Raw genomic sequence first — 27048 nt, 5'->3', positions numbered from 1 at the left:
TTGGCCACCGCTTGAGATACAATTATGTAAATATTCTTATTAATTACAAAAACTAGTCCTATGATTATATCTATAAATATAACTACAATTAAATTATGTTCATCATCTTTATTATGTGGTCCATTCACAAAATATTTACAAAGACACTTTACAAGCTACTTTATTACAATACTAGCTTAATTTCCATTAATGTCGATATAATCTTACAATAGTGGTTTTACATGCTGTTTCACAAAAATTAGAGGAAATAATTTAGAGGTTGTACCTCAAAAGTAGATCTAAGAATAAGTAAGTAAACTCTATGTTCTTGGTGTTTTTGTGCAGGACGAGAATATTATTTTTAATATTTTGCTTTTAAGAATAAAAATCAGGGGCTTCCCTGGTGGCGCAGTGGTTGAGAATCTGCCTGCCAATGCAGGGGACATGGGTTCGAGCCCTGGTCTGGGAAGATCCCACATGCCGCGGAGCAACTGGGCCCGTGAGCCACAACTACTGAGCCTGCGTGTCTGGAGCCTGTGCTCCGCAACAAGAGAAGCCGCGATAGTGAGAGGCCCGCGCACCGCGATGAAGAGTGGCCCCCGCTCCGCGATGAAGAGTGGCCCCCGCTCGCCGCAACTGGAGAAAGCCCTCGCACAGAAACGAAGAGCCAACACAGCCAAAAATGAATAAATAAATAAATTTAAAAAAATAAAAATAAAAAATAAAAATCAGGTCAGATCCTATTAGGTGAATAAGCTGCCCCATGAGGACAGCTTGTGGAATGCAAGAGGAGTTTATTCCTTCAAGCTGCTAGGTAGTGTCTTGTATCTTAGAACTTTCACTATTCACTGAGTTTCCATGCCCTCCCGAGAAGGCCCGCACCATCAGAGCAGGAATCTTAAGTCCTTGTTTCTCGTCTCTCTGGCTCCAGGCTGTGAACTCTACAAGGGCACCCACCAGCTGGATCTTATTGCCACATGTTGCCTGATTCATAGCACAGGCTTGGTTAATATTTGCAGAGTAGAAGATTGTGACTTGTACTGACTTGGAAAAAAAGCTGACTTCCCAGGGGAGCTAATATACCAAGAGCCTCACTGTAACTCAGTGAGTGCATGTGACGTGCCATGCATGATTCTAAGACGCTTGTTGAGGGACACAAAGATACACAGATGGCAGAGAGGTCTCTGCCCCTGAGAAGCCTGCCGTCTGGTGGGGAAAGCAGACAGGTGGGCAGCAAACTGAAATAAGGGCTGTGACAGGAGTACAAAGTGCCATGAGAACGGCGGGCGGATTTCCACTTGGGAAGATGGGTGTGTGTATCAGTAGAGAAAAAGCTTCGGGTCTGGCCTTCAGTTAGGCCTTGACAAATGAGGAGTATCTTCATACAGAAGGAGGAGCCAAAGCCCAGCTTTCCCTGCTCTGCTCTCTGCCGTGCCCACCGGGCCTCCTCTTCCATCTTCCTCCTCTTCCTTCCAGGGCTCACCTGGGCAGCCTGGTGAGGGAGGTGCAGGAGCGAGATGACTGGTGTGCCCCTCTGTCTTCCATCTCTGGTGCATAAACACCTGGTCCAGCCCATTTCTCCTCTTTACCTTCGGACAGTTCCTGGGGCTCTACGTATGGACCCTCAGCTCTACTGGGGCCTTGGGCTTGGGTGGACTTGCAAGGATTTACTTTGGGTCATTAGCCAACAAGAAGCATGTAAGAAACTCATCAACTTGCCAGGAAACCACAAACACAAGGATTGATTGAGCCCCACTGGGTGCTGGGGATACGGCAGCGAACAAAACCGATGAAAATCCCTACCCTCGTGGAGCTTGGCTGCTAATGGGAAGCAGCAGATACTCAATAGCAGTAATGATACAGTAAATTAGATGGTGAAAAACACTTTAGAGAAAATAAGCTGGGGATGAGAAATGCTGGAAAGAAAAGCTGCAAATTTAAATAGGCTGCTCAGAGCAGCCTTGACGAGAAGGTGACATTTGAACGAGTACTTGAAGGAGTTGAGAGAGTGAAGCCCGTGGATCCCTGGGAGAAGAACATTCCAGGTAGAGGGACCAGCAAAGTCCATGGCGCTGAGGTGGGAGAGTGCACAGTGTTTTCCAGAACAGCGAGGAGGCCAGAGTGCTTGAGCAGAGTAAGCTAGGAGAGGGGGAGGGGACGAGGGAGGGGGTAGAGGTGAGCTTCACTGGACAGAATTTTCCAGGTCATTGGGAAGACTTTGGCTTTCACTTTGACCTCAGGAGCCACTGCAGGATTTTGCACAGAGGAGTGAGTGGTGTGATCTGATCACTGAGACCAGCCTGGGGGACAGAGAGGTAAAGGTGGAAGGGAGACTGGCCAGGAGGCCATCAGGATTGTTGCTCGGCCCAGGGGGTGGGGAGGGAAAAGTGGTCAGATTCTGAAATATTCTGAAAGTCGAGACCCCAGATTTGCTGGTGGATAACATGTGGGATGTGAGAGAAAGAGAGGAACCCACGATGACCCCAAGGTCAGCATTTGCTCTTTGCCACGTCAGTTCCATTGCATGCCTTCTCAGAGTGACAATGGCCTGGCTGCCTGACCTGAGTCTCTGCTTCCAGACAAAAAGACAGGGGATAAACAGGAAGAAAGTTCAGTGCCGTTTTACTTTTTAAGCTACCAGCCAAGCCATAAACTTCAAAGACGGAGACAGGAAAGGCAGAACTGAAAACACAAAAATAGTTTCTAAAACACTATCTAAGTTTTCCCTCCTGTTTCATTTTCCCTTTTCTTCTCCCAAACCAAGGTCTGTTCACCGAGGTGTGTGTGGCCACTCCCTTTACATCTATAAATCTCTTTGGTCCTGTCTCTTCTGTGTTTCTGGTGCTCAGAATGTTCTATGGCACCGGGAGGGAATCTCACCTCCAGCCCAAAGTGTTCCTGTCCAGCGCTGCTGATTACTTGGTGGGAAAGATGTGAAGGAATTTCCAGGGGCTGTTTTCATTAATTAACAGCAGAAACAGAAGCAAAATGCTTTTTCTTTGATTAAACAGAACCTCCAAAGGTTATTTTGCAAAGAGGCTTAGAGCTTCTGTTTTATGGCAGAGAGATTAAAGATTTTGATTCCTCAAATTTTGTTCTTCCAAAATTTGTTCTTATTCATAATAGGCATTTCTGCTTTGATCTTCTCCCACACTTCCCTACCGCACCCCCTCAACACACACTCCCCTGAGGACACTCAGCTGGTATTCTGCAAATTTCAGAGCAAGCTAAACTATATTAAAATTGTGTACTAGGTTTTGACGTACTAGGTACCTCATGATTTGAGCAGAATTTGCTATTTCTGCGATTTTAAGTATACAAATAATCTGTCACTGTATAAAAATACAACACTTTAAGGGTTCACACTGCAGCAGAGTATATTTTTTAAAGTTGCCTTAAAAAATGTTAAAAATCACTCCTTCTCTCACCTTGAAAAGTGCTCAAAAATGTCTTCTTTGTCACCAGGCACAGAGCTACAGTTTTTTCTTAGATCTGTCCACGTCAACCCTTATGCCAACGTGGAATCCATGCCTAAAATAGTCTATGGAAGCAGTGCCTTTACTGCCAAGGTCTCTTGCATCAGAGGCTGCTAAGCTTCCATTCTATTTTTAAATATCAAGCTTTTTATTTTCAGTAATTTATGGGGTAAAGGTCCTGCATTCACTTCAATAATAGTAACAACCCTTTCTAATTTACTGTATGTCAGGGCCATCTAAACACCTGATGTGTATCAAACCATTAAGTCTTCCAGCAACTGTATGAGCTGGGTGTTCTATTTATTATCCCCATTTTAAAATTCTGAGCCTGAGACACAGAGGAGGTAAAGCCCTTGTGCATCAGGAAGCTCTTTGGAGCCACCCCGAATCCACTGTGCAACACCAATAGTCCTTCCCTGTACTCTGTCCTCACAGGTAATGGGAGAAAGCTGATCACTATCTTTTCATTTTAAGATCACAAAGGTATCTAAAACACAGAGGGCCAGCTCCCTCACCTTGACCTTCTTAATTTCGGGAAAGTATAAAGTGATCCTTCTCCTAATTGGTTTTGGAACTGACTTTGGAGGACTCACTGAAAACTAAACACCAATCCAACAAGGCCCCCGATGCTTACACTGTCGGGTCAGATGCAGCTAATTCTCCAGTCCCGCCTGTGTGGATTGAGAGAAGAGACGATGCCAACGATTCCTCTAAAGCAGGGGTCCCCCACCCACCGGGCCGCACAGCAGGAGGTGGGCAGCGGGCGAGTGAGCAGAGCTTCATCTGCCTCTCCCCATCACTCTCATTACCGCCTGAGCCATCCCACCGCCGCCCGCCCCTGTCTGTGGAAAAATTGTCTTCCATGAAACGGGTCCCTGGTGCCAGAAAGGTAGGGAACAGCTGCTCTAAAGCAATTCAGGGCCATGTCACCCTTGCCCCTGGGCTGTCTGTTGGTTTGTTTTTCTTTTTCCTCTTATTTACAGTTCTGCTAATGCCAGGTGCTGTGATCAGTCCTTTACACATATTTTCTCACTTAAGCCTTGCATTTAGCTCAGGAGTCAGTTGTTAACATCCCTATTCAACAGATGGGAAAACTGAAGCTCAAAAATATTCATGTATTTACCAGTTCTCAGCCAGCAGAGCCAGTGAGAGAGGCGGGGCTTAAACCCAGGCCTAGCTGCCTCGAAATCACATCCTTTTAACCACAATACTGTGCTGTCCCCAACACACACGCATCCTGCGAGGTGTTCTCCCAGCTTGTGGCTTCAGGCTGAACAGGTCCGGAAGGTGCCAGGTCTTCCTACCCCCAAACACAGAGGGTCCCTTTGAGAATCACATGTTCTGTGCCCACTCTTGTCCTGTCGGCATGATCCTCACAGCTTTTCTCAAAAGGTGCCCTGTGGTGATCCCAGGGGTGTCCACTGAACTGAGATGAGGATGCCTTGCTGGCGAGGCTCTGCCCCACCATCTCAAGGAATTCCCCTGTGTGCTAAATTCTAAAGGTGGGCCTTCACCTTTTCTTCACTTTTTCTGTGTGCTGCTTTTCTAGAAACTCATCTCTGAAAATTCTTTTAGGCCTTGGAGCAGCCATTGTCAGCACTCACAAGGCAGAATGGCTGCCAGGTCCTGCAAATTGGGGCAGAAGTTGTACTAAAGAAGTTGAAGGGGTGGGTGGACAAAAGCTGCTCCCCAGGCAGCCTCTGCAGCTTTGCCTTGCTGCCCAAGGGCTGAACCCCAAGAGAAAACAAGTAAGGTCTATCCCTCCCATTTTTCCATAGCACAGGAAATCTGAGGTGCTCCTGCAGTGGGAAAACGGGTGACACACAGTCTAGAAAACCCTTGCTGGTCTGTGAAAATGTTTGAGAACCTATGAAATCCCAATTCTAGAATCATTTCCCTGCCCTGTCCTCCCACTCTTCCTTTAGAGAATTTGGGGAAACGAGCCCACGAGTGACAGTGGCCAACACTGTTATGAAAGATGTTTCCTGGCAGAGGGAGTGGCCAAACCCTTTCATGCTTTGGGGCCCCTTTTGTTATCATTTCTCTCTGGCGTTCATCTGAGCTCTGAAAAGATCCTCGGAATCACACACAACATGTGATTAACTGGTTTCCATCAAATATTTTTCTCTGCCATGTTTCATGACCTTCGGGCATTACTTGGATTGGATTACTTCACGTTTTATTTCCCCAGGCTTATTTGTTTCCTCTTCTGAATGCTCTCTTGCTTTATTATTATTTTTAAATAGCAATTGTTGATCACAGAGCTGCAGAATGTTCTAAGTTCAAAGACAGACCCCAAATCCACAGGGTGGCATTATTACTAGAATCATCACCTTCTATAAAGTTTTAGAACCTCCCTTTTCCTCTTCTTGCCTTTTCAGCAGATGATTTGAGGACTTCTTAGGGTCATCTTCCACAAAGAAGTACCCCTCTTTAGGCTTCAGACTGCCAAAGGCTGAGAATCACTCTTCATTATCCATCTATCTACTCCCCAAATAAGACTAGATTTGGCAGCCAGGGACGTGTCTTGCATCCATGCTGCCTGGCAACCTCCAGACAATCCCAGCTCCCTGCCTCTTTCGTCCTTCTTGAATTCCTTCTTTTGCTCTCCTTTTTCTTTTCTTTTTTTTTTTTTTTCCCTTATTCCCTTTTACCTCGTCCTTCTCCTAGTCCCCAGACTTCTTTCCTTTCCTCTTTTCTTCCCCGAGTTTTCCTTGGAGATTAAATAGAAATAGACAAATTCAAATTACCTTCCAGCGTGGGGAACCTAATGCTGACCTTCAACATCCCTCAAGGATGGACATCATGCCCATCACCTAGTCCTTCTTTCTCATTCCTTATGAAGCCCAAGCCACATACCGACCCACTTTTCTCTGCGTAATGTTCCTCTTCCTGCTTCCTTGGAGGGTGTGCCCGGCAGGGCACATTCATTACCTACACTAAGGTACTTACCTGCTAGAGGCTACCTTTATGGTAGCAGGCATCTAGATTTAAGGCTAATGGAGCTTGTGAGCAGAAGAGGCTCTGTCTCCCATCATTTTCACCATTGAAGTCAACTGGTCCCACTCTAGTTTACAGCTTCTGTCATCCCCAGCCAGGCACACAAGTCACCTCTATGACCACTCTCCAGGATTTCCATTCACAAGGAGGGGTGAGGTGCGGATGCCAACCTGCCATGCCCCATCCTAGGAGGACAGGCTCTCCAAGAGAAACATTTTGGGGTTTGATTTGGTTTGGTTTTGGTCTAACTAGAAAAGTAGAATGAGCTCCTCTGCTAATATGCTGCTAGAGAACCCAGCCAACCCCCAAGGCCTAGTGGGAAAATTGTAGGAGTTGTGATATTTTCAGGGACTCATCATATCTGAATCTAGGCAATAATCAGTCAGTTTAAAATGAGGCTCCTTTGTACCTTGAACGTTCCCAGGGGGAAAAATATCAAGGATTAAAAGAGAAAGAAAAATGCGCTACGTTTCACTTAAAGTAATCTCTACACTTTTGCATGCTTTTTTTCTGTGCTTGTTGCATGCATTTACCCATTAATTATGTCAGTAATGGAGAAGAAATGAAGCATTACTTTTGTGGTACAGCTGTTTAAAATGATTACTTTGAAAATGGTATTTTTTCCAGCACCTTTCCCTAAGCGTCTCTTCACCAACAGACATTACTTGCTGTGCTTAGTTGTTCATCCTTTACCCTAAATCCCCTACTGGAATCAGTTGCCTCCCTGATGCTTTAATTGCAGCTGACTCAGCTAATTCGAAAAGCTGTGATGCATCCCAACTCCTGTAGAAATTGCAGTGTTAATTAAGATAAATGTTTAAAAACCAAAGTCAAATCAAAGGACCCCTGGGCTTGGCTTTCCATGGTCAAAAGCCAATTCTGGGATGAGCATATAATTCCAGAGACACGGCTATGCCTCCAGAGCAGTTCTGTTTCTCTAGACCTGTTTCGGACCTCAGCAGTAGAGGGAGTTTTGGTGATGATTGGTACTTTCGTTTTTTGTAAGCAAGTGGGAGGGAGGGAGGAGATCACCTTTCATCTGTGATCCAGCAGCTTGAGATTCTCAGAGAGAGAACTGGGCTGAAGAATCACAAGGTAAGAAAGTACCCTTCTTGCAGGTCATAGGGCCTTTGGGCTGGGCAGAAAGGAGGGGTTGCTGCTGGCCGGCCCCATAGCTGAGGAAGCCACGTGCCTGCTTCACCAGCGCTTCGCCATTTGCCACGAGCCTCTCTCTTTATCTTCCTTCTCACCCTGTCTCCTTTCCATTACTTTCTCTTGCTTCAGGGAGGTTCAGAGAAAAGGCTTCAATTCTCCACAAGATCGCCAAGAAAAAATGTCAGGTGGATGAGAACGAGAGGCAGAATGGGGCTGCTAATCACGTGGGTGAGTCCGGGGAGACTTCCATCCCGTGCCTTTCCTGAAGTACGTGGAGGGGGGCAGAGAGACAGGACCCAGTGTGGACACCCCAACTCAGTGCAGACACAGAACCCTGCAACTCAGCCCTTTCCTGGGTGTCAGGAAGAGTCCCACTTCCGCCTCGTGGGTACAGGGCATGAATAGACACAATATATCACCTACCCCCAGGGGAACTTTAAAAAGAGTGAAATGATTCTCTGAGGAACCATGTAAAATAAATAAATAAAAATGTTAAATAAATAAAAATTTAAAAATAAGCAAAGTTACACCAGCTCCTAGCCAGGCATCTCCACTGAAGAGTAGAAAGTCACTTCACTTCAGGGATTGCACATAAAGAGGTCATATAGACCTGTCATTTAATGCTTAACAAAAGGTGAGAGTACCCCTTCTGAAATTCTTGCCTGGTAGCCAGATTTTATACCTGTGACAATGCCTGCAGCACCCCCAGTAAATTACCCGATTGTTCACTTGGTCACTCCTGAACTGAGTGGCAGGGTTCCTACAAGATGACCCTGCCTCTCCTTTCCTAAGAATTCAACAGTACTCACCCGGGTCTCTTGTGGTTGACCTTTTCTGAGTTCCTGTGTGACCAGATCGTGACATTCAGGCATCTCATTTTAACTTGGAATGTAATGTTCCTCATCTCCAGTCTGTGACTGTCTCGTAGCTCTTTAATTCTAAATTCAGACTAAATTTACCCTAATCTGGAACTATGCGATACACAATACTATTGCAAGAAACTAAAATTATCTGCAGACAAAATTCAACAGTGTTGCACTCGAAATATATGACATTCCTTAGAAGAGCGTCTGCCTTTCCTGTTACCCTGACTTCTAGCTCAGGGAAACTATTTGGCCAAGAAACAGTCAAGATTCTACTGGGTATGAAAAGAAAAACTTAAAGGAAATAAGCTAAAATGCTAACTGTCACACCTGGGAGGTTGCTTCTTCTCATCTGTTCATGTCTGTTCTTGGACATCTTAACTCCACTTTGGGACCCAGCCTCCTGTGTTGTCTGGCCATTGAAGGCCAATCCTAAAGTTGTATCACTTCAGCCAACAGACACCCTAAACACAATTTTAATATTTCCCAAGGTACTTAGTACTTTTTAGTTTAAATAACTAAACCAAGTATACCAGGAAAAACAGACACAGTCACACACAGCAGAACATCATTAAGATAACGTCATCACGACTGAAAACATGGAAAGATAAAATAAGTTTGAGTTTCAGTGGCTTTCTATATTTAAGTATATCTATGCCTCTGTATTCCACAACTAAATACATAAACATAAATATTTCCCTGTGACTTCCAAAATTTGGCTCCTTCAAACCCAACAATTTTTATGTAACTCTCAAATTATTTTCCAGTGAGCGTTTACCAGTGATAAAAATGTTTAGTTTTTCTGAAGTTGCTAGAAATACTCTGATACTCTATGAGCAGCCTGAGACTGCCCATATCTGATACTGATGAGCACTCTGGTATTCCTGGCAACCCTGACACTGAACCACACAGCTTCATTGTCTCCTGAAATCCAAGACTTGACCCAGCACAGCCAGAGGGCCTATGAACCCTTTTTATTTCCCTGTCACTGAAAGCATGGCAAAAAACCTCAGTGGTGCCTGATCACTGATCACCTGCTGGTGTTCCTCTGAGACCTGAAAAAAAATCTTCTAGTGCAAGGCAGGTGCTATAATGAGGATCCCAATAGTTTCTATTTCTTGTTTGCTCGCTCTGTACCAGGCACTGTGCTGAGAGCTTTGGATGCATTTTCTTATGTAATCTTTATCAGCGTACCCTTTGATCATATTGTTGTTAGTCATAGCAGCAGTGGTGGTTCTATTGTCATCATCACCCCGATTTTACAGATGAGGAAGCTGAATCTCAGAGGAGTTAAGTCACTTGCTAAAGGCCCCACAGCACAAGTAGTAGAGTCAGAGTGTGAACCCAGGCCTGTCTGAGATGCCCAGTGTCCACGAGGCCCAGTGCTCAACCATTATCCGGGAGTCACTCTAGCCAAATGTCACCTCTCATCCAGGAATGATTACTTGTTCAGCCCCCCGCTCTTGCCTGGCCTGCAATAGGATGCCCAGGTGTGGAATGTTCTAAGTAGCATTCTCCAGGCATTTCAAGAAGACCAGGTTCCCAGGTTTGCCCTACGCATGGCACCTACATGCTGGCAGAGTTGTCTACTCACTGAGCCTGAGGGAATTAGAGCTGGAAGCAATGGGCCTTGGAGGTCACCCAGTTGATTCCCCTAATCTCATAGATAAGGTTCCTAAAGCCCAGAGGAAGAAGAGGACTTGCCCGAGGTGACAGCCCGATGGTGGCAGAGCAGAGCCTAGGACCCAAGTCTTCTGAGACCATAGCTAATAAATATCCTTTCTGGAATGTGATACAAAAGAAAAGATCCTGCTATAAAAAATATCTGAGAGATGTGGTCCTGGGTATAAACAGTTAGTGTGTAGATTGGCTTTTGGTATAAAAATGTCCATGCTCATGTTCTTGAATGGCGAGTTGGTCAGTTTGCCTAGTCTAGAGAATGCATACCCTGGGAGTTGATAGGGCACTCAAGGTCAGACATCAGGCCAGAGGGGATGCCAGAGAGCTATTAAAGAGAGGAGGGGGGCTGAGTACACTAAAAGGCATGGGGGAGAAGGGTAGAAATCCTTTGCCATCTGATACAACCTTAGCCCTGGGCCTTATCACCCCTCAGAGCCCACTACCTTCTCCCTTGGCCCAATATAGGGTATTCTTCTCTATATGGCTGTTACCCCTACTTGACTCCATTTGCTTTCTTTGTATGTGTCTAATTTATGTCACAGAAAAAATCGAGCTCCCAAACAGCACCAGCACAGAAGTGGAGATGACACCGTCCAGTGATGCTTCGGAACCTGTACAAAATGGAAATCTCTCCCACAGCATTGAAGCTGCGGAAGCCCAGGTATGGCTCTCTTCCATTGCTCTTCCAGGCCGCCGTTCGTGTCGATATTCTAGCACAGCAGCACGGACTTACGTTCTCCTTGGAGGCCCCAGCTCCCAGCTGGGTGGACACCAGGTGGAGTCATCCATCCTTGTGTATATTTCCCAGTACCACCCAGGGTACCACATGCGTCAGGCTCTTCCTTTATCCAATAAGTACACATATTCTCTAAGCCGCTGTTTCTCAGGGTGAGATTGGAGGACTCATGCATCAAATCTCCTGGGGATAAAAATGCAGATCCCTAGCCCATATCCCAGACGCGATGAAACAGAATCTCTGAGAAGCAGCACCCAGGAATCAGCATTTTTAACTCCCTTCCCTGGTGATTCTTAGTAGATGATAAAGTTTGATCACTGCTGCAGTCTAATCCCTTCTCTGTCTTTAGGGCCAAGATTAAGTAACAGAGAAACCACAGCCATCACACCTTGGTTAGCCCCCTTTGGCCTTCCCTGTCCCTGCAGTTGAAATTAATCAATACTCTGGCCCAGTCCACCATTCAGTGTTGCAACCATTAGATAGCTGTTTGATCTAATGGCTATAATATTTAACATTTATACGTACTGTGTGCCACAGCTGTGGTGCTAGGTGCTTTAAACCATCCAGCTGAAGGTACAGACATTTAATATCTCCATTTTATAGCTGAGGAAGCTAAAGCTTAACAGGATGAAGTAGTTATTCAGGATTACTTAGTTTGTAGCTATTAGAAATGAGATTTGATCTCAAGACTGTCTAAATATAGTGTCTGTACTATTTCCACCAAGCAGTACTGCCTCTAGACCACAGTTGCTCAAAAAAGTAGGCAGAAGCAAAAAGTAGGTGGTGCCTGTTAGATTTCTGGATCTCACCCTCCTCAAGTGAATCAGAATTTCTAAGGCATAGAGCCCTAAACTCACATTTCAATCAGTCACCCTGGGTCAGTGTTTCTCAAACTTTAATGTGCTTAGGAATTTCCTGGGGGATCGTGTTACAATTCAGGGTCTGATTTGTCAGGTCTGGAGTAGGGCCCAGAGTCTGCGATTCTCCTGAGCTCCAAGGTGATTCTGATGCTGCTGGTACGAGAACCACACTTTAAGTAGCATTCCCCTCAAGTTTGTGACCCACTTCTCTAGGCAGAATTTTCCTGATGAGCTGATAATGAAGCCAGACTACAGCAAATCCATTCCAGCACTCTCTTCTCCTTTACACCGGGATACACTCTGCAACAGAGGAAGTCTGTACGTCTTAGACAAACACTTGCTCATTGTTGCCTGTTGCCTTTATTCCCTGAAGAAATGTGCAAGGAAAGTTTCTTTGTTTAAAGGAAAGGATAAAGATGTCAAGCACCTTTTCATATACCTGTTGGCCATTTGTACATCTTGTTTGGAAAAATATCTATTCAGGTCCTTTGCCCTTTTTTTTTTAATATTTATTTATTTGTTTATGTATTTATTTGGCTGCATCAGGTCTTAGTAATGGCACGAGAGATCTGCGTTGTGGCACGTGGGCTCTCTAGTTGTGGCACGTGGGCTCTCTAGTTTTGGCTCATGGGCTCTCTAATTGTGGCGCATGGGCTCAATAGTTGCGGCGCACGGGCTTAGTTGCCCCGCGGCATGTGGGATCTCAGTTCCCTGACCAGGGATCCAACCTGTGTCCCCTGCATTGGAAGGCAGATTCTTAACCACTGGACCACCAGGGAAGTCCCTTTGCCCATTTTTTCATCAGGTTATTCATTGTTTGCTATTGAGTTGTTTGAGTTCCTTATATATTTTGGATATTAACTCCTTATCAGGTATATGATTTGCAAATATTTTCTCCCATTCCATAGGTTGCCTTTTCATCTGTTGTTTCCTTTGCTGTGCTTTTCACAAGGTATACGTATATCAAATCATCATGTTGTATACCTTAAATAGATAAAATTTTTATTTGTCGATTATACCTCAGTAAAGCTGGAGTGGAGGGGGGCGGAAATGGCTAAAGGAAAAGATAGAGAAATGGCAGCTCCTTCTGCCCTGTCTCCTCTGCCTTCTAGGCTCCCACCCTCCTGCCCAGAGCCCTCCGGTCCCTTCGTATTAGCTCAAGGGTGAGCTGGCAGAGCAGCTTATGTCCACATGGATAAGCAGCATGTGGCAGCAGGAAGCAGGCCCCAAGGATACCTGGCTGCCCTTGGGGATGGCACAGTCACAGGTGTGCAGAGGGCAGCCTCATCATCGTGCCTCTCCATCTGGCTGGCAGAGGGACATCTGTGCCCCACACACACGGGTCACCTTGCTGCAGGGGAGTGACAGAGTCCCAACTGACCCCTCTCTGAGCAGAGCTGTGTCCCCGGGTCTCACGCAGGGTAAGAGGGAAGATTTGGGCACCATCCTGGTACACTGAGAGCTCAAGGGCACACAGACCTTCAAAGAGCCAGGCCACCAGCTGCTTGCAGGACAGCCTGGCAGTGAATTCCAGATCCACCAGGAGCGAGTTACCCAACCTCGCTTTAGTTTCCTTATCTGCAAAGTACAGATAACCATAGTACCTGCCTCATTAGGGATATTAGGAGAGTTAAATGAGATAATATACATAAAGCACATAGCACGGAGCTAAATGATGCTATTTATATTATTATGTGTTCATACCTACTATATAAACAGCATCCAAAGTGTCCTTTTCCTATAGGTAAAATGCTTATTGTAGATAAAATGAAAATGAAACATATATAATATATATATATATATTTGAGAGTATTCAGGGTATGATAAGTAAATAAAAAAACATCTGTGGTAGGGAAATCATTATGGCCCAGTGTGATCAGGGAGGTCTATACAAAGTGCTCTGGGAGCCTGCCAGAGGAAGGAATTGACCCTGGCAAGGGAAAGTGTAAAAACTTCAGAGAAGAGGTAACATTTGAGCTGGGTATTGATGGGGAAGTAGGAGTTTGTCGCTCAAAGAAGGAGGAGATGACCGGGATGACAACATGTTCGCTTAGGAGGGAGATTCCTGTGTAGTGATTGGTTGAGAAAGCCAGGGGAGCTGAAGACTGAAATATAAGGTGAGGAGTGAGGAGAAATCCACTAGGAAAAGTAAATTGGGCTGAAATTCTTCCGTTGTTGAATCAGAAAATTTTCAGTGCTCATCTAATGTGTGTCAGGCAATGTGCTGGGCACCAGAGATGCCCACCCATCCTAGCAGAGCAGAGAGCCTGCAAATGTAGACCAAGGTATAATTATAGACAGCCATAGGACCATGAAGAAAATAAAGCCTGGTGACTCAGTGGAGGGCAAAAGTGGAGGGGCCCCTTTAGGTTGGAAGGTGAGGGAAAGCTTCACTAAGGAAGCGGCATTTGAACGGAGGCTGAACTTTAAGAACAGGTCAGTCAAGGGAACAGCACCCACAGAGGCAGAGATGAGCTCAGCTTGTTTGAGGAACAGAAAAGTCACTGTGGCTGGAGAGTGGGGAGTGGAGGGAGGGTTGATGGTGGCAGTGAGGTCTCACAGGAGGGCCGAGTGGAGCTGGCCTGCCTTGTAGACCATGATACAGGAGTTGACTTCATTCTAGGGCAGCAACAAGCTGTCAGAGGTTCCCAGATGTGATTTGCACTTGTAAACGATCCAAGAGGCTGCGCTGGGGTGTAGAGAGTGGATTTGTGGCAAGAGATCGTGTAGTAGTAGTGGGGCAAAGAGGTCGCTGCAGGAGTTGAGGCAGAGCTGGTAGTGGGCTGGACCAGAGCAGTAGACGGAGAGGGGAGGAGAGGCACAGGGATCCGGAAGGGTGTTGTAGGCACCGCTCAGCAGTCTGGACCTCCCCCTGCTGGGAGTGGGGAGGCGTAGAGGGTTTAAAGGGAACCGTGGCAGCTTTGGATTTATGTGATAAGAAGAGAGCTCTCTCTGAATGGTCAAGAAGGGGCCAGAGTGAGGGAGGACAGGATGCAGGGCAGCGAGGTAAGAGCCTGTTTGGTTCAAAGATCAGCAAACTATGATCTGTGGCCAAATCCGGCCTGCAGCCTGTTTTTGTGCAACCTATCAGATAAGGATGTTTTTATATTCTTGAAGGTTTTAAAAAAAAAAAAGGCAGCAGTAGCATATGTGACAGAGACCATAAAGCCCATAAAGCCTAAAATATTTACTATCTGGCCCTTTACAGGAAAAGTTTGCCCATCCCTCATTTCAACCATCTGCAGTCTTTGAAAAAAAAGGAAAAAAAATAATGAGGAAGCTCTTCATGCACTTATATGGAATGATCTTCAATATATGTTGTTAAGTGGGAAAGGCAATGTGCCAAATTACATCCAATATACTCTGTGTAAGAGGAAAAAAAGGAGGGCAATAACATAGTAACATATAAACATTTGCTTTGGATGCTATTGAAGAAACTGGTCATGCTGATTACCTGCAGGACAGGGGCCTGTGGTAGGGAACCAGGGTGGGAGGTAGCCTTCTGCACATGTCTTTCAGTATGTAGCCTCCTGTAGCTTTTGAAATTTGAATGAGTTAACTGTTTTACCTATTCCAAAAAAATGCAACAACTAAAAATAACAATGGGTTAAATTAAAACAGAAACAGTATGCGTTAGTCCTTTAAGAGTAGAGTCTCTGAAGACAGACCACAAATTGAAGACAGAGTTCAAATCCCAGATCTGCCACTTACCAGCTGTGTGACTTTGGACAACTTACTTAACCTCTGTTCTCATCTTCCTTCTCTCTGAAACAGGCATAGTAACCTATTTCATAGCATTATTGTGAGACTCGAAAGCTCGTAGAACAGTTCTTGGCACACGGTAAGCACTGCATAGGTGTTTGCTATTATTAGCAGTACTTAGTAAAACTGTGTAAAAATGGCTGTTAGGTAGCCCAGATCACAAGGCCTCAGACCAACTATTGGCTGTGGCAGGGGTGACAGTGGCTGGATGTGAGAGCTGTTTGTGAGGCAGAATTGAGACCATTTGGTAATAAATTGGTCACAGAGCGTGAACAAGAAAAAGCAGTTGTGGGTGATGCTTGAGTTTCAAGACTGGAAAAACTGGGTGACACGGTAAATTAAGGCTGTGATTCCAGAGTCAGAAAAAAAGGTGTGAAATCAGGACACTCAGGCCACCCAAAGCACAACTTCACAGAAAGGATTCAATGCCTTTTTATTGTGCTGGTTTTCTTTCTTTCCCAGTTGTATTTTTATCAGGTTCCAGGAGGAATGAGGTGTGCACCTCGACTTTATTAATGGAAATGATGAGCCCCACACACCACACACTCACTGCTGATACTCTCCTGAGAGTTTAACCTGTCTCGTGTAATTAACCTGCTGTTTTCAAAACTCTGTTGACCAGTGAACTAATTTTACACCGACACCTCAGCTCTGAGACCTTCCTTCTGTCCAGACTTTACACTGGCAATGAAGAGCACTTAAAAATATTCTCTCTTACCAAGGAAGCCCCTTTGCAGGAGGTTTTCTGCTTCATTTGTATATTTTGTGGAACCAAGAAATAATTTGACTTTTCGAACAGGTTAGTGCTGATTATCTTCTCCCAATACCTGCTAACAAAATGCTGTCAATTCTAACAGAATTGATTTGAGCTGTCACTGAGAATTTACCAACCTTCTAAATTTTCAGTGTTGGAAATTTATCCAGGTTTGAAAAACAATTCTAAGATATATTCTCTCCCACTCAGAACCCAGCATTTTCTTACCTTTTAATTTTGCCAGTCTAGACAACAGCCAGGTGATTGCATGTGGCCGGCTTGCTCAGGGAAGCTGCCTGCCTTGCTGCATCACAATCCTCCAGACACGACACATCCAAACTCTTTACATACACGTGCACAGTGGAAGGGTAGGAGGGGAAATGCCTTGCAAATTTCTTAGATTCTGAAATCTGAAAATCTAACTTTTTTTTCTTGTATTATGCTTTTTATATGTTGCAGCTTTTATTTCATTTCACCTCTGAGACTTCTCTCTGTCCTTAGGGAAATCCAGATTGTCTTTGCTTTGGTTAAGAGTTGCCCAGATGCACCAGTGGGCAAACAGACTTATTTAAGATAATCACATTCCTAGGAAAAAAGAATATGTATGTGCATGTGTGTGTGTGTGTGTGTGTGTGTAGTGTGTGTATACACGCACACACATATACTCACACAAACATACATGTACTGATAGATAGATAGATAGATGATAGATAGAAAATGTATAAAATGCAGACTTTTTTCTTTTTTTCTCACTTTACAACTTAAATATCATCTTACTATATTAAGCCCTTCCTTTCTCCCTTTGGGATTTCAACCCTGACTTATTTCTCCCCAGTCTAGCATTCGTCCTCACCTAAACTCAGTATGGTTTTTAAGATCTGCTCTCATAGTGCTGATAAAAATATTTGGGTATTATGTGACTAAGTAAAGGATGAGTAGGGAAAAGATGATGGATGTGATTGTGAGCTTAGATTTCTCTTAAGAAAAATAAAATAAAAAGCACAAAGATATTTCTCTACTATTAAATGTGCATCTCTGAGGGTGGTAAAAAAGCGTTGTTGTCAAAGACAGCAGTTTGTTTTGGATTACTGATGTCGTTTAAAGTTATAGCTATGATCTTAAAGCTCCATAGAAAGACTTCATAATAAACATTGGTCCAAAACATTAACTCTGATAATATTTCCAAGATTATCCAAGCAGATGGGACCTAGAATCCATATGATGCCTTTCTTCCTAAAATATTACCTTTAGTTAGTAAACATTTACTTTCTTAGCAGTAATAAGTTTTAATAGAGGCCTTTCGAACCTCAAATCTTCCTGATATTCAAAGAGCAAGTATCTCTTCTAAATGATTAAGGTGGAATAGCCAGATCCACCATTTTGAAAGTTTAAAAACAGCTAAGGACCGAATTTCCCACTATTGATGAGATTATTCAATCTCTTGGAACATTGGTGAAGCATAATAAGAGGATTCTGGCACTCAAGAAATGGAGGAAAGTAGAAAATAGTGGAAACTGGGGCTGGATCTCTGTGTCTGACACAGCCAGAGCACAAGGGCAGTATTGGGGAGAGAGGGCAAGGTCTTTCTCTTGTGAAAGAAAAAGAATATCCAAAGATTCTTCATCAGACTGGAGTTTGCAAGGTCCAAGCCAAGAAACTTATTAGTATCTGAGAAGAGCTAATACAAACTATAGAAAAAAGCAAAAATTACAGTGTTTTACCTACCAAGCCTTAGTACATGGGTTCCGTTTCTGGAGGAGATAACATTTTTTCCTTTCAATCTGTACATATATTTTTTAACGAAAAGTTGAGATCTAGTTCCTATATCTGATGACCTGTACAATATTTACCAACTGCTTAAGATGCACTCAGAGGCCTTTTGACCACACTTGAAAATGAAATAGATAGATCTGACTCTTGGGTTTCTGCCTAAATTTGAATATTGACAGAGAATTATAACTTCACTTAGAATCTTACTGTTAATAACACCATTTGTCATTGTGCTTTCTGAAGTAGTTTGAAGAAAGTCTATTAATTATTCACATAAGATACATTAAGAGCTGACTATTAATAAAAAGGAAAAAACTCCATTGACACCCTGAAAAAAATACCAACATTAATATTACTGTTCCTATGAGTAATTGTAATCCAGTTGATGATTAAACGATGAGAATGACTTTTGAATTGTTTCTTAGATTCTTCAGTAGCTTTTATGTTGACAGATCTTTCATGATTTGTATCAGCAGGATTTACGAAGCCCATGAAAACTATACAAAAACCAGTTTAAAATAGCAATACAGAAAGAAATCCATCTTGTCCATAGGTTGCACCTCAGAATTATTTGGGCAAAATGCAAAGTGAAGGAAAGTAATTGCATTTCACCAGACCCTCCAAAAGCCATTTTACATTAATATAAAATGGTTTCTTGACTGCTTGGAAAACTTAGGTCCAGACAGCTTCATCACTCACAGCAAAATATTTTGAAATCTTGGTTTCAATTCAAAGTCATGGAGAAGCAGATGAAGTTTTTTCAGGTTGCCACTGCTGAGTGAAACCTTATCATTTTGTATTTAATATGCTAAGTTCTTGATGCTAGATTTTTTTCCATCTATATGTAAAACAAACCATAAGATGGTATTTTAAGGAGGGGGAATTATTTCCTACTGCTAGACAGGCAGAGATTAATCACTTTTTAAAAAATCTGTATGCTACATAAATGTTAGCTCTGTTGGTTCAGGATGTCCACACAGAAGGCAATACAGATGTCTCAGATGGTACTGCCTTCCAAAAAGAGATGCTTTTTGACTGACCTCTTCTTGACTTATCTCTTGGAAAGAGATAAGTGATAGAAACACAGAGATAAAAACGGAGAGATGAAGGATATTGGTAAATAATGCAAGGGCAAAGACATTGAGAAACTCAGAGAACAAAAATAAAGAGATTTCTCAAAGACTCGGTAAAGAATGAGTGAAAGGGTTATTTAAAAATAAATTATAGCAAGTGAACACTTTATTTTCAAAGCCAAAAAAAACAAAAGGATTCAAAAATAAGATATTTTTAAAAGATAAATATCCATATGGACAGTGTGTATAAGTCCACTCGGGCTGCCATAACAAAAAAATCACAGACCGGGTAGTTTAAACAAGAGAAATTTATTTTCTTACAGTCCTGGAAGCTGGAAGTCTAAGATCAAGGTTTCGGCCAATTCAGTTTCAGGCAAGGGCTCTCCTTCTGGCTTGCCGTTGGTTGTCTTCTCTCTCTGTCCTCACAGAACCTTTCCTACACAAAAGGGTGTGGGTGGAGAGAGAAAGGAGCAGGGGAGAGCTCTCTGATGTCTGTTCTCACAAGGACACTAATCCTACCAGACCAGGGGCTTACTCTTATGACGTCATTTAACCTTAATTACTTCCTTAGAAGCCCCATCTCCAAATACACCCACACTGAGGGTTAGGGCTTCAGCATATGAATTATGGAGGGACACAAACACTCTGTCCATAATAGTCACTAAGGATTCATCTTAGAGTTGAGTAACTGAATTTTTCCAAACACGACTCTGGTCTTCCATCATTGTGTCTAACAGTTTTTCTTCCTGGCTCTCCTGTTTTTATTCCCTTTTCAAAGAGGAAAGGCAAATGGCAAATGAAGTTGTCCCTAGTGCCCTTAGCTGACCCATCCCAGAACTCTGAGTTTGCACTCAAAATGACTCATACACACCTTGTTTGGCAAGTCCTGAACGATAGCTCTGGGGTCCCAAAAATTCATTTTCCCTTGTGTCACTCAGACGTTTTGAGTATAGGTCTTTGGGTCTGTAAGACAAAATGATCCACAACCTAGTAAAGAGATTTTTATGGATCGATATTTTGAATTTCAAGCACAATGTTCTAGCTCTGTAATAGACAAAATGAAGGCTACTGGTATGTTGACCCCACTAATTGGCCAACCACTTTAGGAAAAAAAATGGAGATGAGATGAAAACCACTTACTGTCCCTGAGCCAGCTGATATTTATGGTGGGAGTTTATAATAAATGTCTACTGCTCAAGCCACCCAGTCTATGGTGTTTTGTTATGGCAGCCCGAGCAGACTAATACGCTGACCATATGGATATTTATCTTTTTTTTAAATCTCCTTTTTGAATAGATTTCCTTTGTAGTAAAGCACTCCATGGAATGTTTCTTGGAAGGCACCTTCTACTTGCCAAACAGATGTTGATTTCAGAGCCTTTCACTGTATTAAAGTGTGACTGCATTTTTGAGAGCTCCAACTCTAGTGTTGTTTTTAGCTCTGCTCAAAGGACAGAATCAAGGTGTCACAATATTATGAGTCTGCTTGGAAGCTTTGTTTCAGATAGAAAGTCTACTTACAGCCCATCTACTGAAATAAAAGACCATTTTCTCCTTAGGGCTATGGAATTTTCCCTTTCATCTTATTTACAAAGGCCTTCTGTTTATTCCTCTTACCAAAGAGGAAAGTAAATTAGATTGTTGACATCACGGTAGTCAATGAATGCTCAGTAAATGTTGGATGAATGGATAGATGGGGAACACAATTATTGCAGTTTCCACTTTCACATGAAAAAAATTACATTATAGAATTTTATTGCTTGGAAGTATCGTAAGTCACCTAGTCAAACTTCTCTCTCCTGGATGTCTTTGAAGAAATTCTTCTCCTAACCATTTGTTAAAAATAATAATAATAACTAATGTTTATTGACTGTTTACTCTGTGCCAAGCGCAGTTCTAGGTGCTTTTCCTGGACTATCTCAGTTAATTCTGTAACAGCAGTCACATTGTAAAAGAACGTTCTGGAGCAGAAGTAGGTCTTCTTCGTCTTTTAGTCCCTTCTCCAGCAATCCCTTCATTAGGTGAGGCACTTTCAAGATTTCTTCTCTCTCTAGGAGCCTCCCACGTACGCTTTGTACGGGTGCACACACCTTCTCGTCAGTTCCCAAGGAAACCTAATTGGAAAAGTAAAACATGCCACCTTTGTCAAAGAGAGTATTTTTAATGCTTCAATAATGAAAGAGGACGAAGGCAGGAGGAGAAGCAGATCGTCCCTGTTCCAAGACGATGCTGTTCTTTTGTGCATATTCTTCCCCTGAGGTTCCACTGGCCTTTGAACACGGAATGCTGGAGTCTGGAAATAACCCGCCTCCTATTTCATTTCTTGCTAGAGTTAGCCTCGGGAAAGTTTATGATTGTAAAGGGCTTAATCCATCTCCCCCAACGTCCCCTAGATACTCATTTTAGAAGTAGCCAGTACAGGATTATCCACAGTTATGGGAATCAGGGGTGACATCAAGCAATGAAATGCACATAAAATCTCGAGCCCTCATTATGGTGTACTTGATTGTCACCTCCTCCTACTTCAGACCTGGGCTAAATTTCTGCACTTTTTTCTTGGCTAGAGATGCTAAAGAACAAGTCTTTCTTTTTCACCTGTATTTGAAGTCCTGACATTCTTTGATATCTTATCAGTACCCACATTTCATTTTTAAATTTGTACCTGGCTCCTTGGAGATATCACCCAAGGAGATAGAGAAGGGAAGAGAAGATCACAATGGCTCCTCCTCCCCACCCACGCCCATATCTGCCCTTCATTTCCCCTTCAAAGCTGCCCTGGATGGTATAACAAAAATACCATAGACTACGTGGCTTATTAACAGAAACTTATTTCTCATAATTTTGGAGGCTGGGAAGTCCAAGATCAATTGTCTGGTGACAGCCTTTTTCCTGGTTCATAGACGGACATTTAGTCGCTGTGTCCTCATATGGCAGAAGGGGCAAGCTAGCTTCCCAGTTATATATAAGGACACTAATCCCAATCATGAAAACTCCGCCGCCCTGACCTAATCACCTCCCAAAGACCCCACCTCTTAATACCATCACCTTGGGGGTTAGGATTTCATCATATGAATTCTGGAGAGACACAGATATTCCATCCATAGCAGACTCAAGAAAAGGAAAAGAGTGCGTCCAAGAATCAGATGTTTCTGATCAGCTTTTGCAAGAACGTGGGGCAGCCAAACCACCAGAAATTAGTTCTAGACTCAAGAAAATCAACCAAAATTATGTCAATTACATTCTTAGTGTTTGCCATAGCTAGCATTTTTGTTTTAGTAGATTTGATTTATTACAAAAAGCTGGGAAACCTAGTGTAATTGGACATACAGCACATTCATACCTACTTTTTAGGAGTGAGGAGGGGAGGCCATGTGGTATTTTGGAAGAGCCTTGGGTTGGGAGTGAAATGAGCCTGGCACTGTGACCTTCCTTCAGCATATCACTTCATCTTAGGGTCCTCAATTGGGGGGGGGGCGCTCAATGACCCAGGGCCCCTCCAGCTCTGAAATTCTGGGGCCCTAAAGTTCCTACACTAGATAATTGCAGAGGTCTATATGATTGCAGCTTGTCTTTCATGATCATTCAGTGTCCAAATGATAAAATGAATGACAAGTTCTTGGACAGGAAGGTGGTCCCACATTAAAACATTGCAGGGGACAGAGAAGCTCTGCTTCACAATGACAAGGTTTTTAAGGACTTTGGGGGCCTAAAAGGGGGTGAGATGCACCCCAGGTTCAGATGCCTTACAGGTGACACGTATGTGTTCTTTTGCTATTCCAGCATTTCCGTTGATTCGCCTGGGGTCACGTAGCTAGTTAGTGGCAGAGATGAGATTAATGGCAGAAAGGAAGAGGATAACATGTGCTGATCCCCTGGTCTCTCCCAGGTACTGTGCATCCTGCGACTGCCTGAGAGTTACTATCCCCAGTCTACAGATGAACACCTCCCATGTAGCCTACATATTTCACGTGTTTTATTAGTGGCTTTTGTTGAGGGTGACAGTTTCAATATTCTTGATGCACCCACCCAGCCTCATATCTCAGGCTCGGCGAATGTTTTTATGGATGTCTCTTCCCACTCCCAGCCCCTCGGGGTCTTGTTGGGGATTCGTAGACCGCACCACACTCCATGAGCTTTGCCCCATTTGATCATTCGTGTGGGCATCTGTGTGCCTGAACAATGTGGAGGTAAAACTGATTCTTTTTTTCTACAGATACAAATTGTAGAAACAGCAACAGCAACAAATGTACTAGGAACCATTCTTTTTAAGTAGAAGTCCAAATCACTTGAAATCTTCACCTTCCCCCAGTTTGACCCTGGCCCGGTATTTTAGCGTAAATGAATTATATTTTTACAGAGATACCTAAATACTGGCATTGCATTTTATCCAGCATCATGCCACACTGAAGGGACTCTCCAGTGGGAAGAGGTGGCATTCCTGAGTGCTGAACTGAGTGGTCCTTTTGAGGGGGTTAAAGAAGAATCAAACCCCACCGAGTTGAGAGCTAGGCAGGTGCAAGCGATCCTCTGAGCTTGCTCCTTGTGAACTGGAGATGAGATGTGATTACCAATCAACAAAACTGAACTCAAAGTTGGCCTATTTTCAGACACCTCCTGGGTGTTCATTTTAATTCTCTGACAGCAGAGATTGCATTAAAGTGGGCTCACCTTCACGCAGGAATCTTGCACAGTGCCCTTCACAGACAAGAATAAGAAATTGAGTTGCCTCCAAGAAATATTTTTCTGGCTGGAGAGGCAACTTCTGGACTGATAAATCCAACTCAAGCCCCTCCACTGGAAACCTGACACTTATTCTGGGGCAAACCATCCAGACGAGGCACAAGTGGAAATAGTATAAGATGCACGTGCAAAGAAGCTGAACCAATTCTCATGATGCTAGGCCACAAATGGACAGGCTGCTGCCACTCCTCCCGTTCACTAGATAAAGGAAAATAAAAATGAGTTGATTGCTCCAGAGACCTCCCAATAGGTGCTAACTGCCCCCTGGAACTGTTCTCTTCTATCTGTAGGTATTCTGATAGCCAGACCTCCAGATTCCAACCTTCAGTATTGATAATGAATCCAAGAAGGTAGTTGTCCATTTGTCATGTGTTGTCACGTACAGTAACATCTTACCTCTCCCCCTCCCCCTCCCCCTCCCCCTCCCCCTCCCCCTCCCCCTCCCCCTCCCCCTCCCCCTCCCCTCCCCCTCCCCCTCCCCCTCCCCCTCCCCCTCCCCCTCTCCCTCTCCCTCTCCCTCTCCCTCTCTCTCTCTCTCTCTCTCACTCTCTCATAAAGTTATCCCCAAAATTCTGTTGGACCACTGCAGAGTTTTATTTTTAGGTCTGCCCCACCTTCACAAAGATTCAAGCCTGCTTGCAAAAATACATCTGATGTAAAAGGATAAAATGACTAGTTTGAGAAAATTCAGCAAAGGATGGAAAGGAAAGGAAGAGAGTAAGACTAGAGTAAGGTGAGTGCAGATTCCTGTGCTCTGATTGCTGGACAGGGTTACAAATTTGGCTCTGGACTCCCCAGTGCCAAAAAATAAAGAGTATCATTTCCCTGATGCATGGATTTCTCAGTTTCTCAGAGGAAGCATGACTTTTGCCAGTGCTGAGATGTGAAAGATTTTTCTCCCTTGATTCCTCATAAAGAGGACACTGGATCAGCCAGGATAAGGTTCTACTGTGAGCAACCAAAACCCCAAAATCACAGCAGCTTAAATAAGATAGAATTTTATGTCTCTCCCAAGTCTTTATAGGCAGCCCGGAGCTAGAATGGCTCTTGATGGGTGTCAGAGGTCAGATCCTTTTATACTGTTTCTCCACCTCATGGTCTAAGATGGCTGTTCAAGCTCTGGCCAAAATGTCCCCATTCCTGGCAGCCAGAAGGAGGAAGGAGTGAGGAAGGATACACCTCCACCCTTTAAAGATACATCCCAGAAGTTGCAGAGGATACTTCCCATCCCATCTCATTGGCCAGAACTTCATCCCATGACCACACCTTGTTACAAGGAAGGCTAGAAATAGTCTTTATCCCAGACCCAGGTAAAAGGAGGCCTTCTATCACTAAAGCACAAGGGCAGTATATTAGGTTGCTAGGGCTGCTATAACAAAATACCATAGGCTGGGTGGCTTAAACCACAGAAATTTATTTCCTCACAGTTCCGGAGGCTGGACATCCAAGATCAAGGTGTCTACAGGTTGTTTTCGTCTGAGGCCCCTCTCCTTGCAGATGGCTGCCTTCTTGCTGTGTCCTCCCACGGCCTTTCCTCCGTGCATGCACATCCCTGGTGTCTCTCCATGAGTCCTAATAGCCTATTCTTATGAGGACACCAGTCGTATTGGGTTAAGACCCGCCCTAATGGCCTCATTTTAACTTAATCACTTCTTTAAGGGCCCTATCTCCAGTCACAGCTAAGGTCCTGGGGGTTGGGTCTTCAAATTATGAGTTTGGGGAGACACAATTCAATCCATAACAGGCAGAATAGATACTAGAGAACAAGCAGAAGCTGTTGCCAGCATCCCCGTAACTAGATAAAGAATAATTTTTTTTTTTAAAGCACACTCAGCCCAAATCAATTTAATCATTGTTCTCCCTGTAGTTTTTATTTATTTATTTATTTATTTATTTATTTTTGGCTGTGTTGGGTCTTTGTTTCTGTGCGAGGGCTTTCTCTAGTTGCAGCGAGCGGGGGCCACTCTTCATCGCGGTGCGCGGGCCTCTCACTGTCGCGGCCTCTCTTGTTGCGGAGCACAGGCTCCAGACGCGCAGGCTCAGTAGTTGTGGCTCACGGGCCCAGTTGCTCCGCAGCATGCGGGATCTTCCCAGACCAGGGCTCGAACCCGTGTCCCCTGCGTTAGCAGGCAGATTCTCAACCACTGCGCCACCAGGGAAGCCCAAGAATAAATTCTTTGGAGCCATTTGTTCTGTCTCCCCTTTGAAATTCAAGTCTCCTTCAAATCAAGAGTCCCAGAACTTAGTGCAATGCTTTCTACCTAAAAACCACTCAGTGAATACTTGCAGGTGGTCATGGTCACCACCCAAGGAATCCCAGCTCGAGCAGAGAAGGGCAGCCAGGGTTCCTGATTCTCCACCACCTGCTCTTCCCACCAGGCTGCACTGACTCCTTCAAGATCAGACAACCAGAATGTGGAAACTTAGAGTCGTATGTCTTAGGCTCAGATTTTCCATGTCAGAGATTACAGGGCCCTAAAGCAGTCATTGGTGCCCTGGTTTTACACAATTCTAGGGATTCTATGGAGACCCCAGTAGATCTCAAACTACCTTAAACTATCACGAGACATTTGAACTTTTTCAGGATCGTTTTGCCTTGTTTTCTTTCTATAGACATGCTGCAGAAGCTTTAGGAGGTAAGGATGGATTGTTGCAAGGTCAAAGCCAGGATGCCACAACTCCAGGAAAATCTGGAAAATCAGTGCCCAGCCTCTCCCGGGGCTGAGACAAATGAGCATGCCAGCAGCCCCAGCTTGGGCAAAGGCAAATCGAGCCCCGAGACTTGGAACAGAATTTTTTTTCCTCTAACTAGTTTGCAAGCTGTTGCCCACTGAACCAGAGTGAGATTGCACTTGGCAAAAAGACAAAGAGAATTTCCCCGAAAATATGCTGACAACCTTGCTCCCCAGGCACCTCTAGAATCCTCCACAGGGTTCTGGGCTCCTGTACTTCTCTATAGCAAGATTCGTCCCCAAGAGGCCATGAAGTCCCCACGGAGAGCACTGTTTGTACAGCCTGAGACCCAGTCTCTTCTCCTCGTCCATTTCTGCCCTAGCAACAGCAACCTCAAATGCAGCTTTTGGAAGCCGTACAATATAGCTAATTGTTTGCGTTGGACCAGTAGTATGTTTAGATCTTATGCATCTAAACAGACAATTATTTTCTGCTATTTTCTGGGGGCACTGCCTGCCTGGTGACTTT

General features: G+C 44.0%; 1 protein-coding gene across 2 annotated transcripts in view; it reads left to right on the top strand.

The window, feature by feature from the left end:
- Positions 1-27048, top strand: part of SLC24A2 (solute carrier family 24 member 2) — a 234223-nt gene that overhangs the window by 183385 nt on the left and 23790 nt on the right. For both annotated transcript variants that reach the window (XM_061199091.1, XM_061199090.1), the window contains 2 exons: positions 7740-7838; positions 10696-10814. In XM_061199091.1, the coding sequence (XP_061055074.1) occupies positions 7740-7838; positions 10696-10814 (218 nt within the window). The remainder of the gene's footprint in view (positions 1-7739; positions 7839-10695; positions 10815-27048) is intronic.

The sequence above is a fragment of the Eubalaena glacialis genome, chromosome 9 (assembly GCF_028564815.1).
Source record: "Eubalaena glacialis isolate mEubGla1 chromosome 9, mEubGla1.1.hap2.+ XY, whole genome shotgun sequence".
NCBI lineage: Eukaryota > Metazoa > Chordata > Mammalia > Artiodactyla > Balaenidae > Eubalaena > Eubalaena glacialis.
The sequence above is the reverse complement of the archived record's forward strand: the minus strand, read 5'-3'. Positions and strand labels throughout refer to the sequence as shown.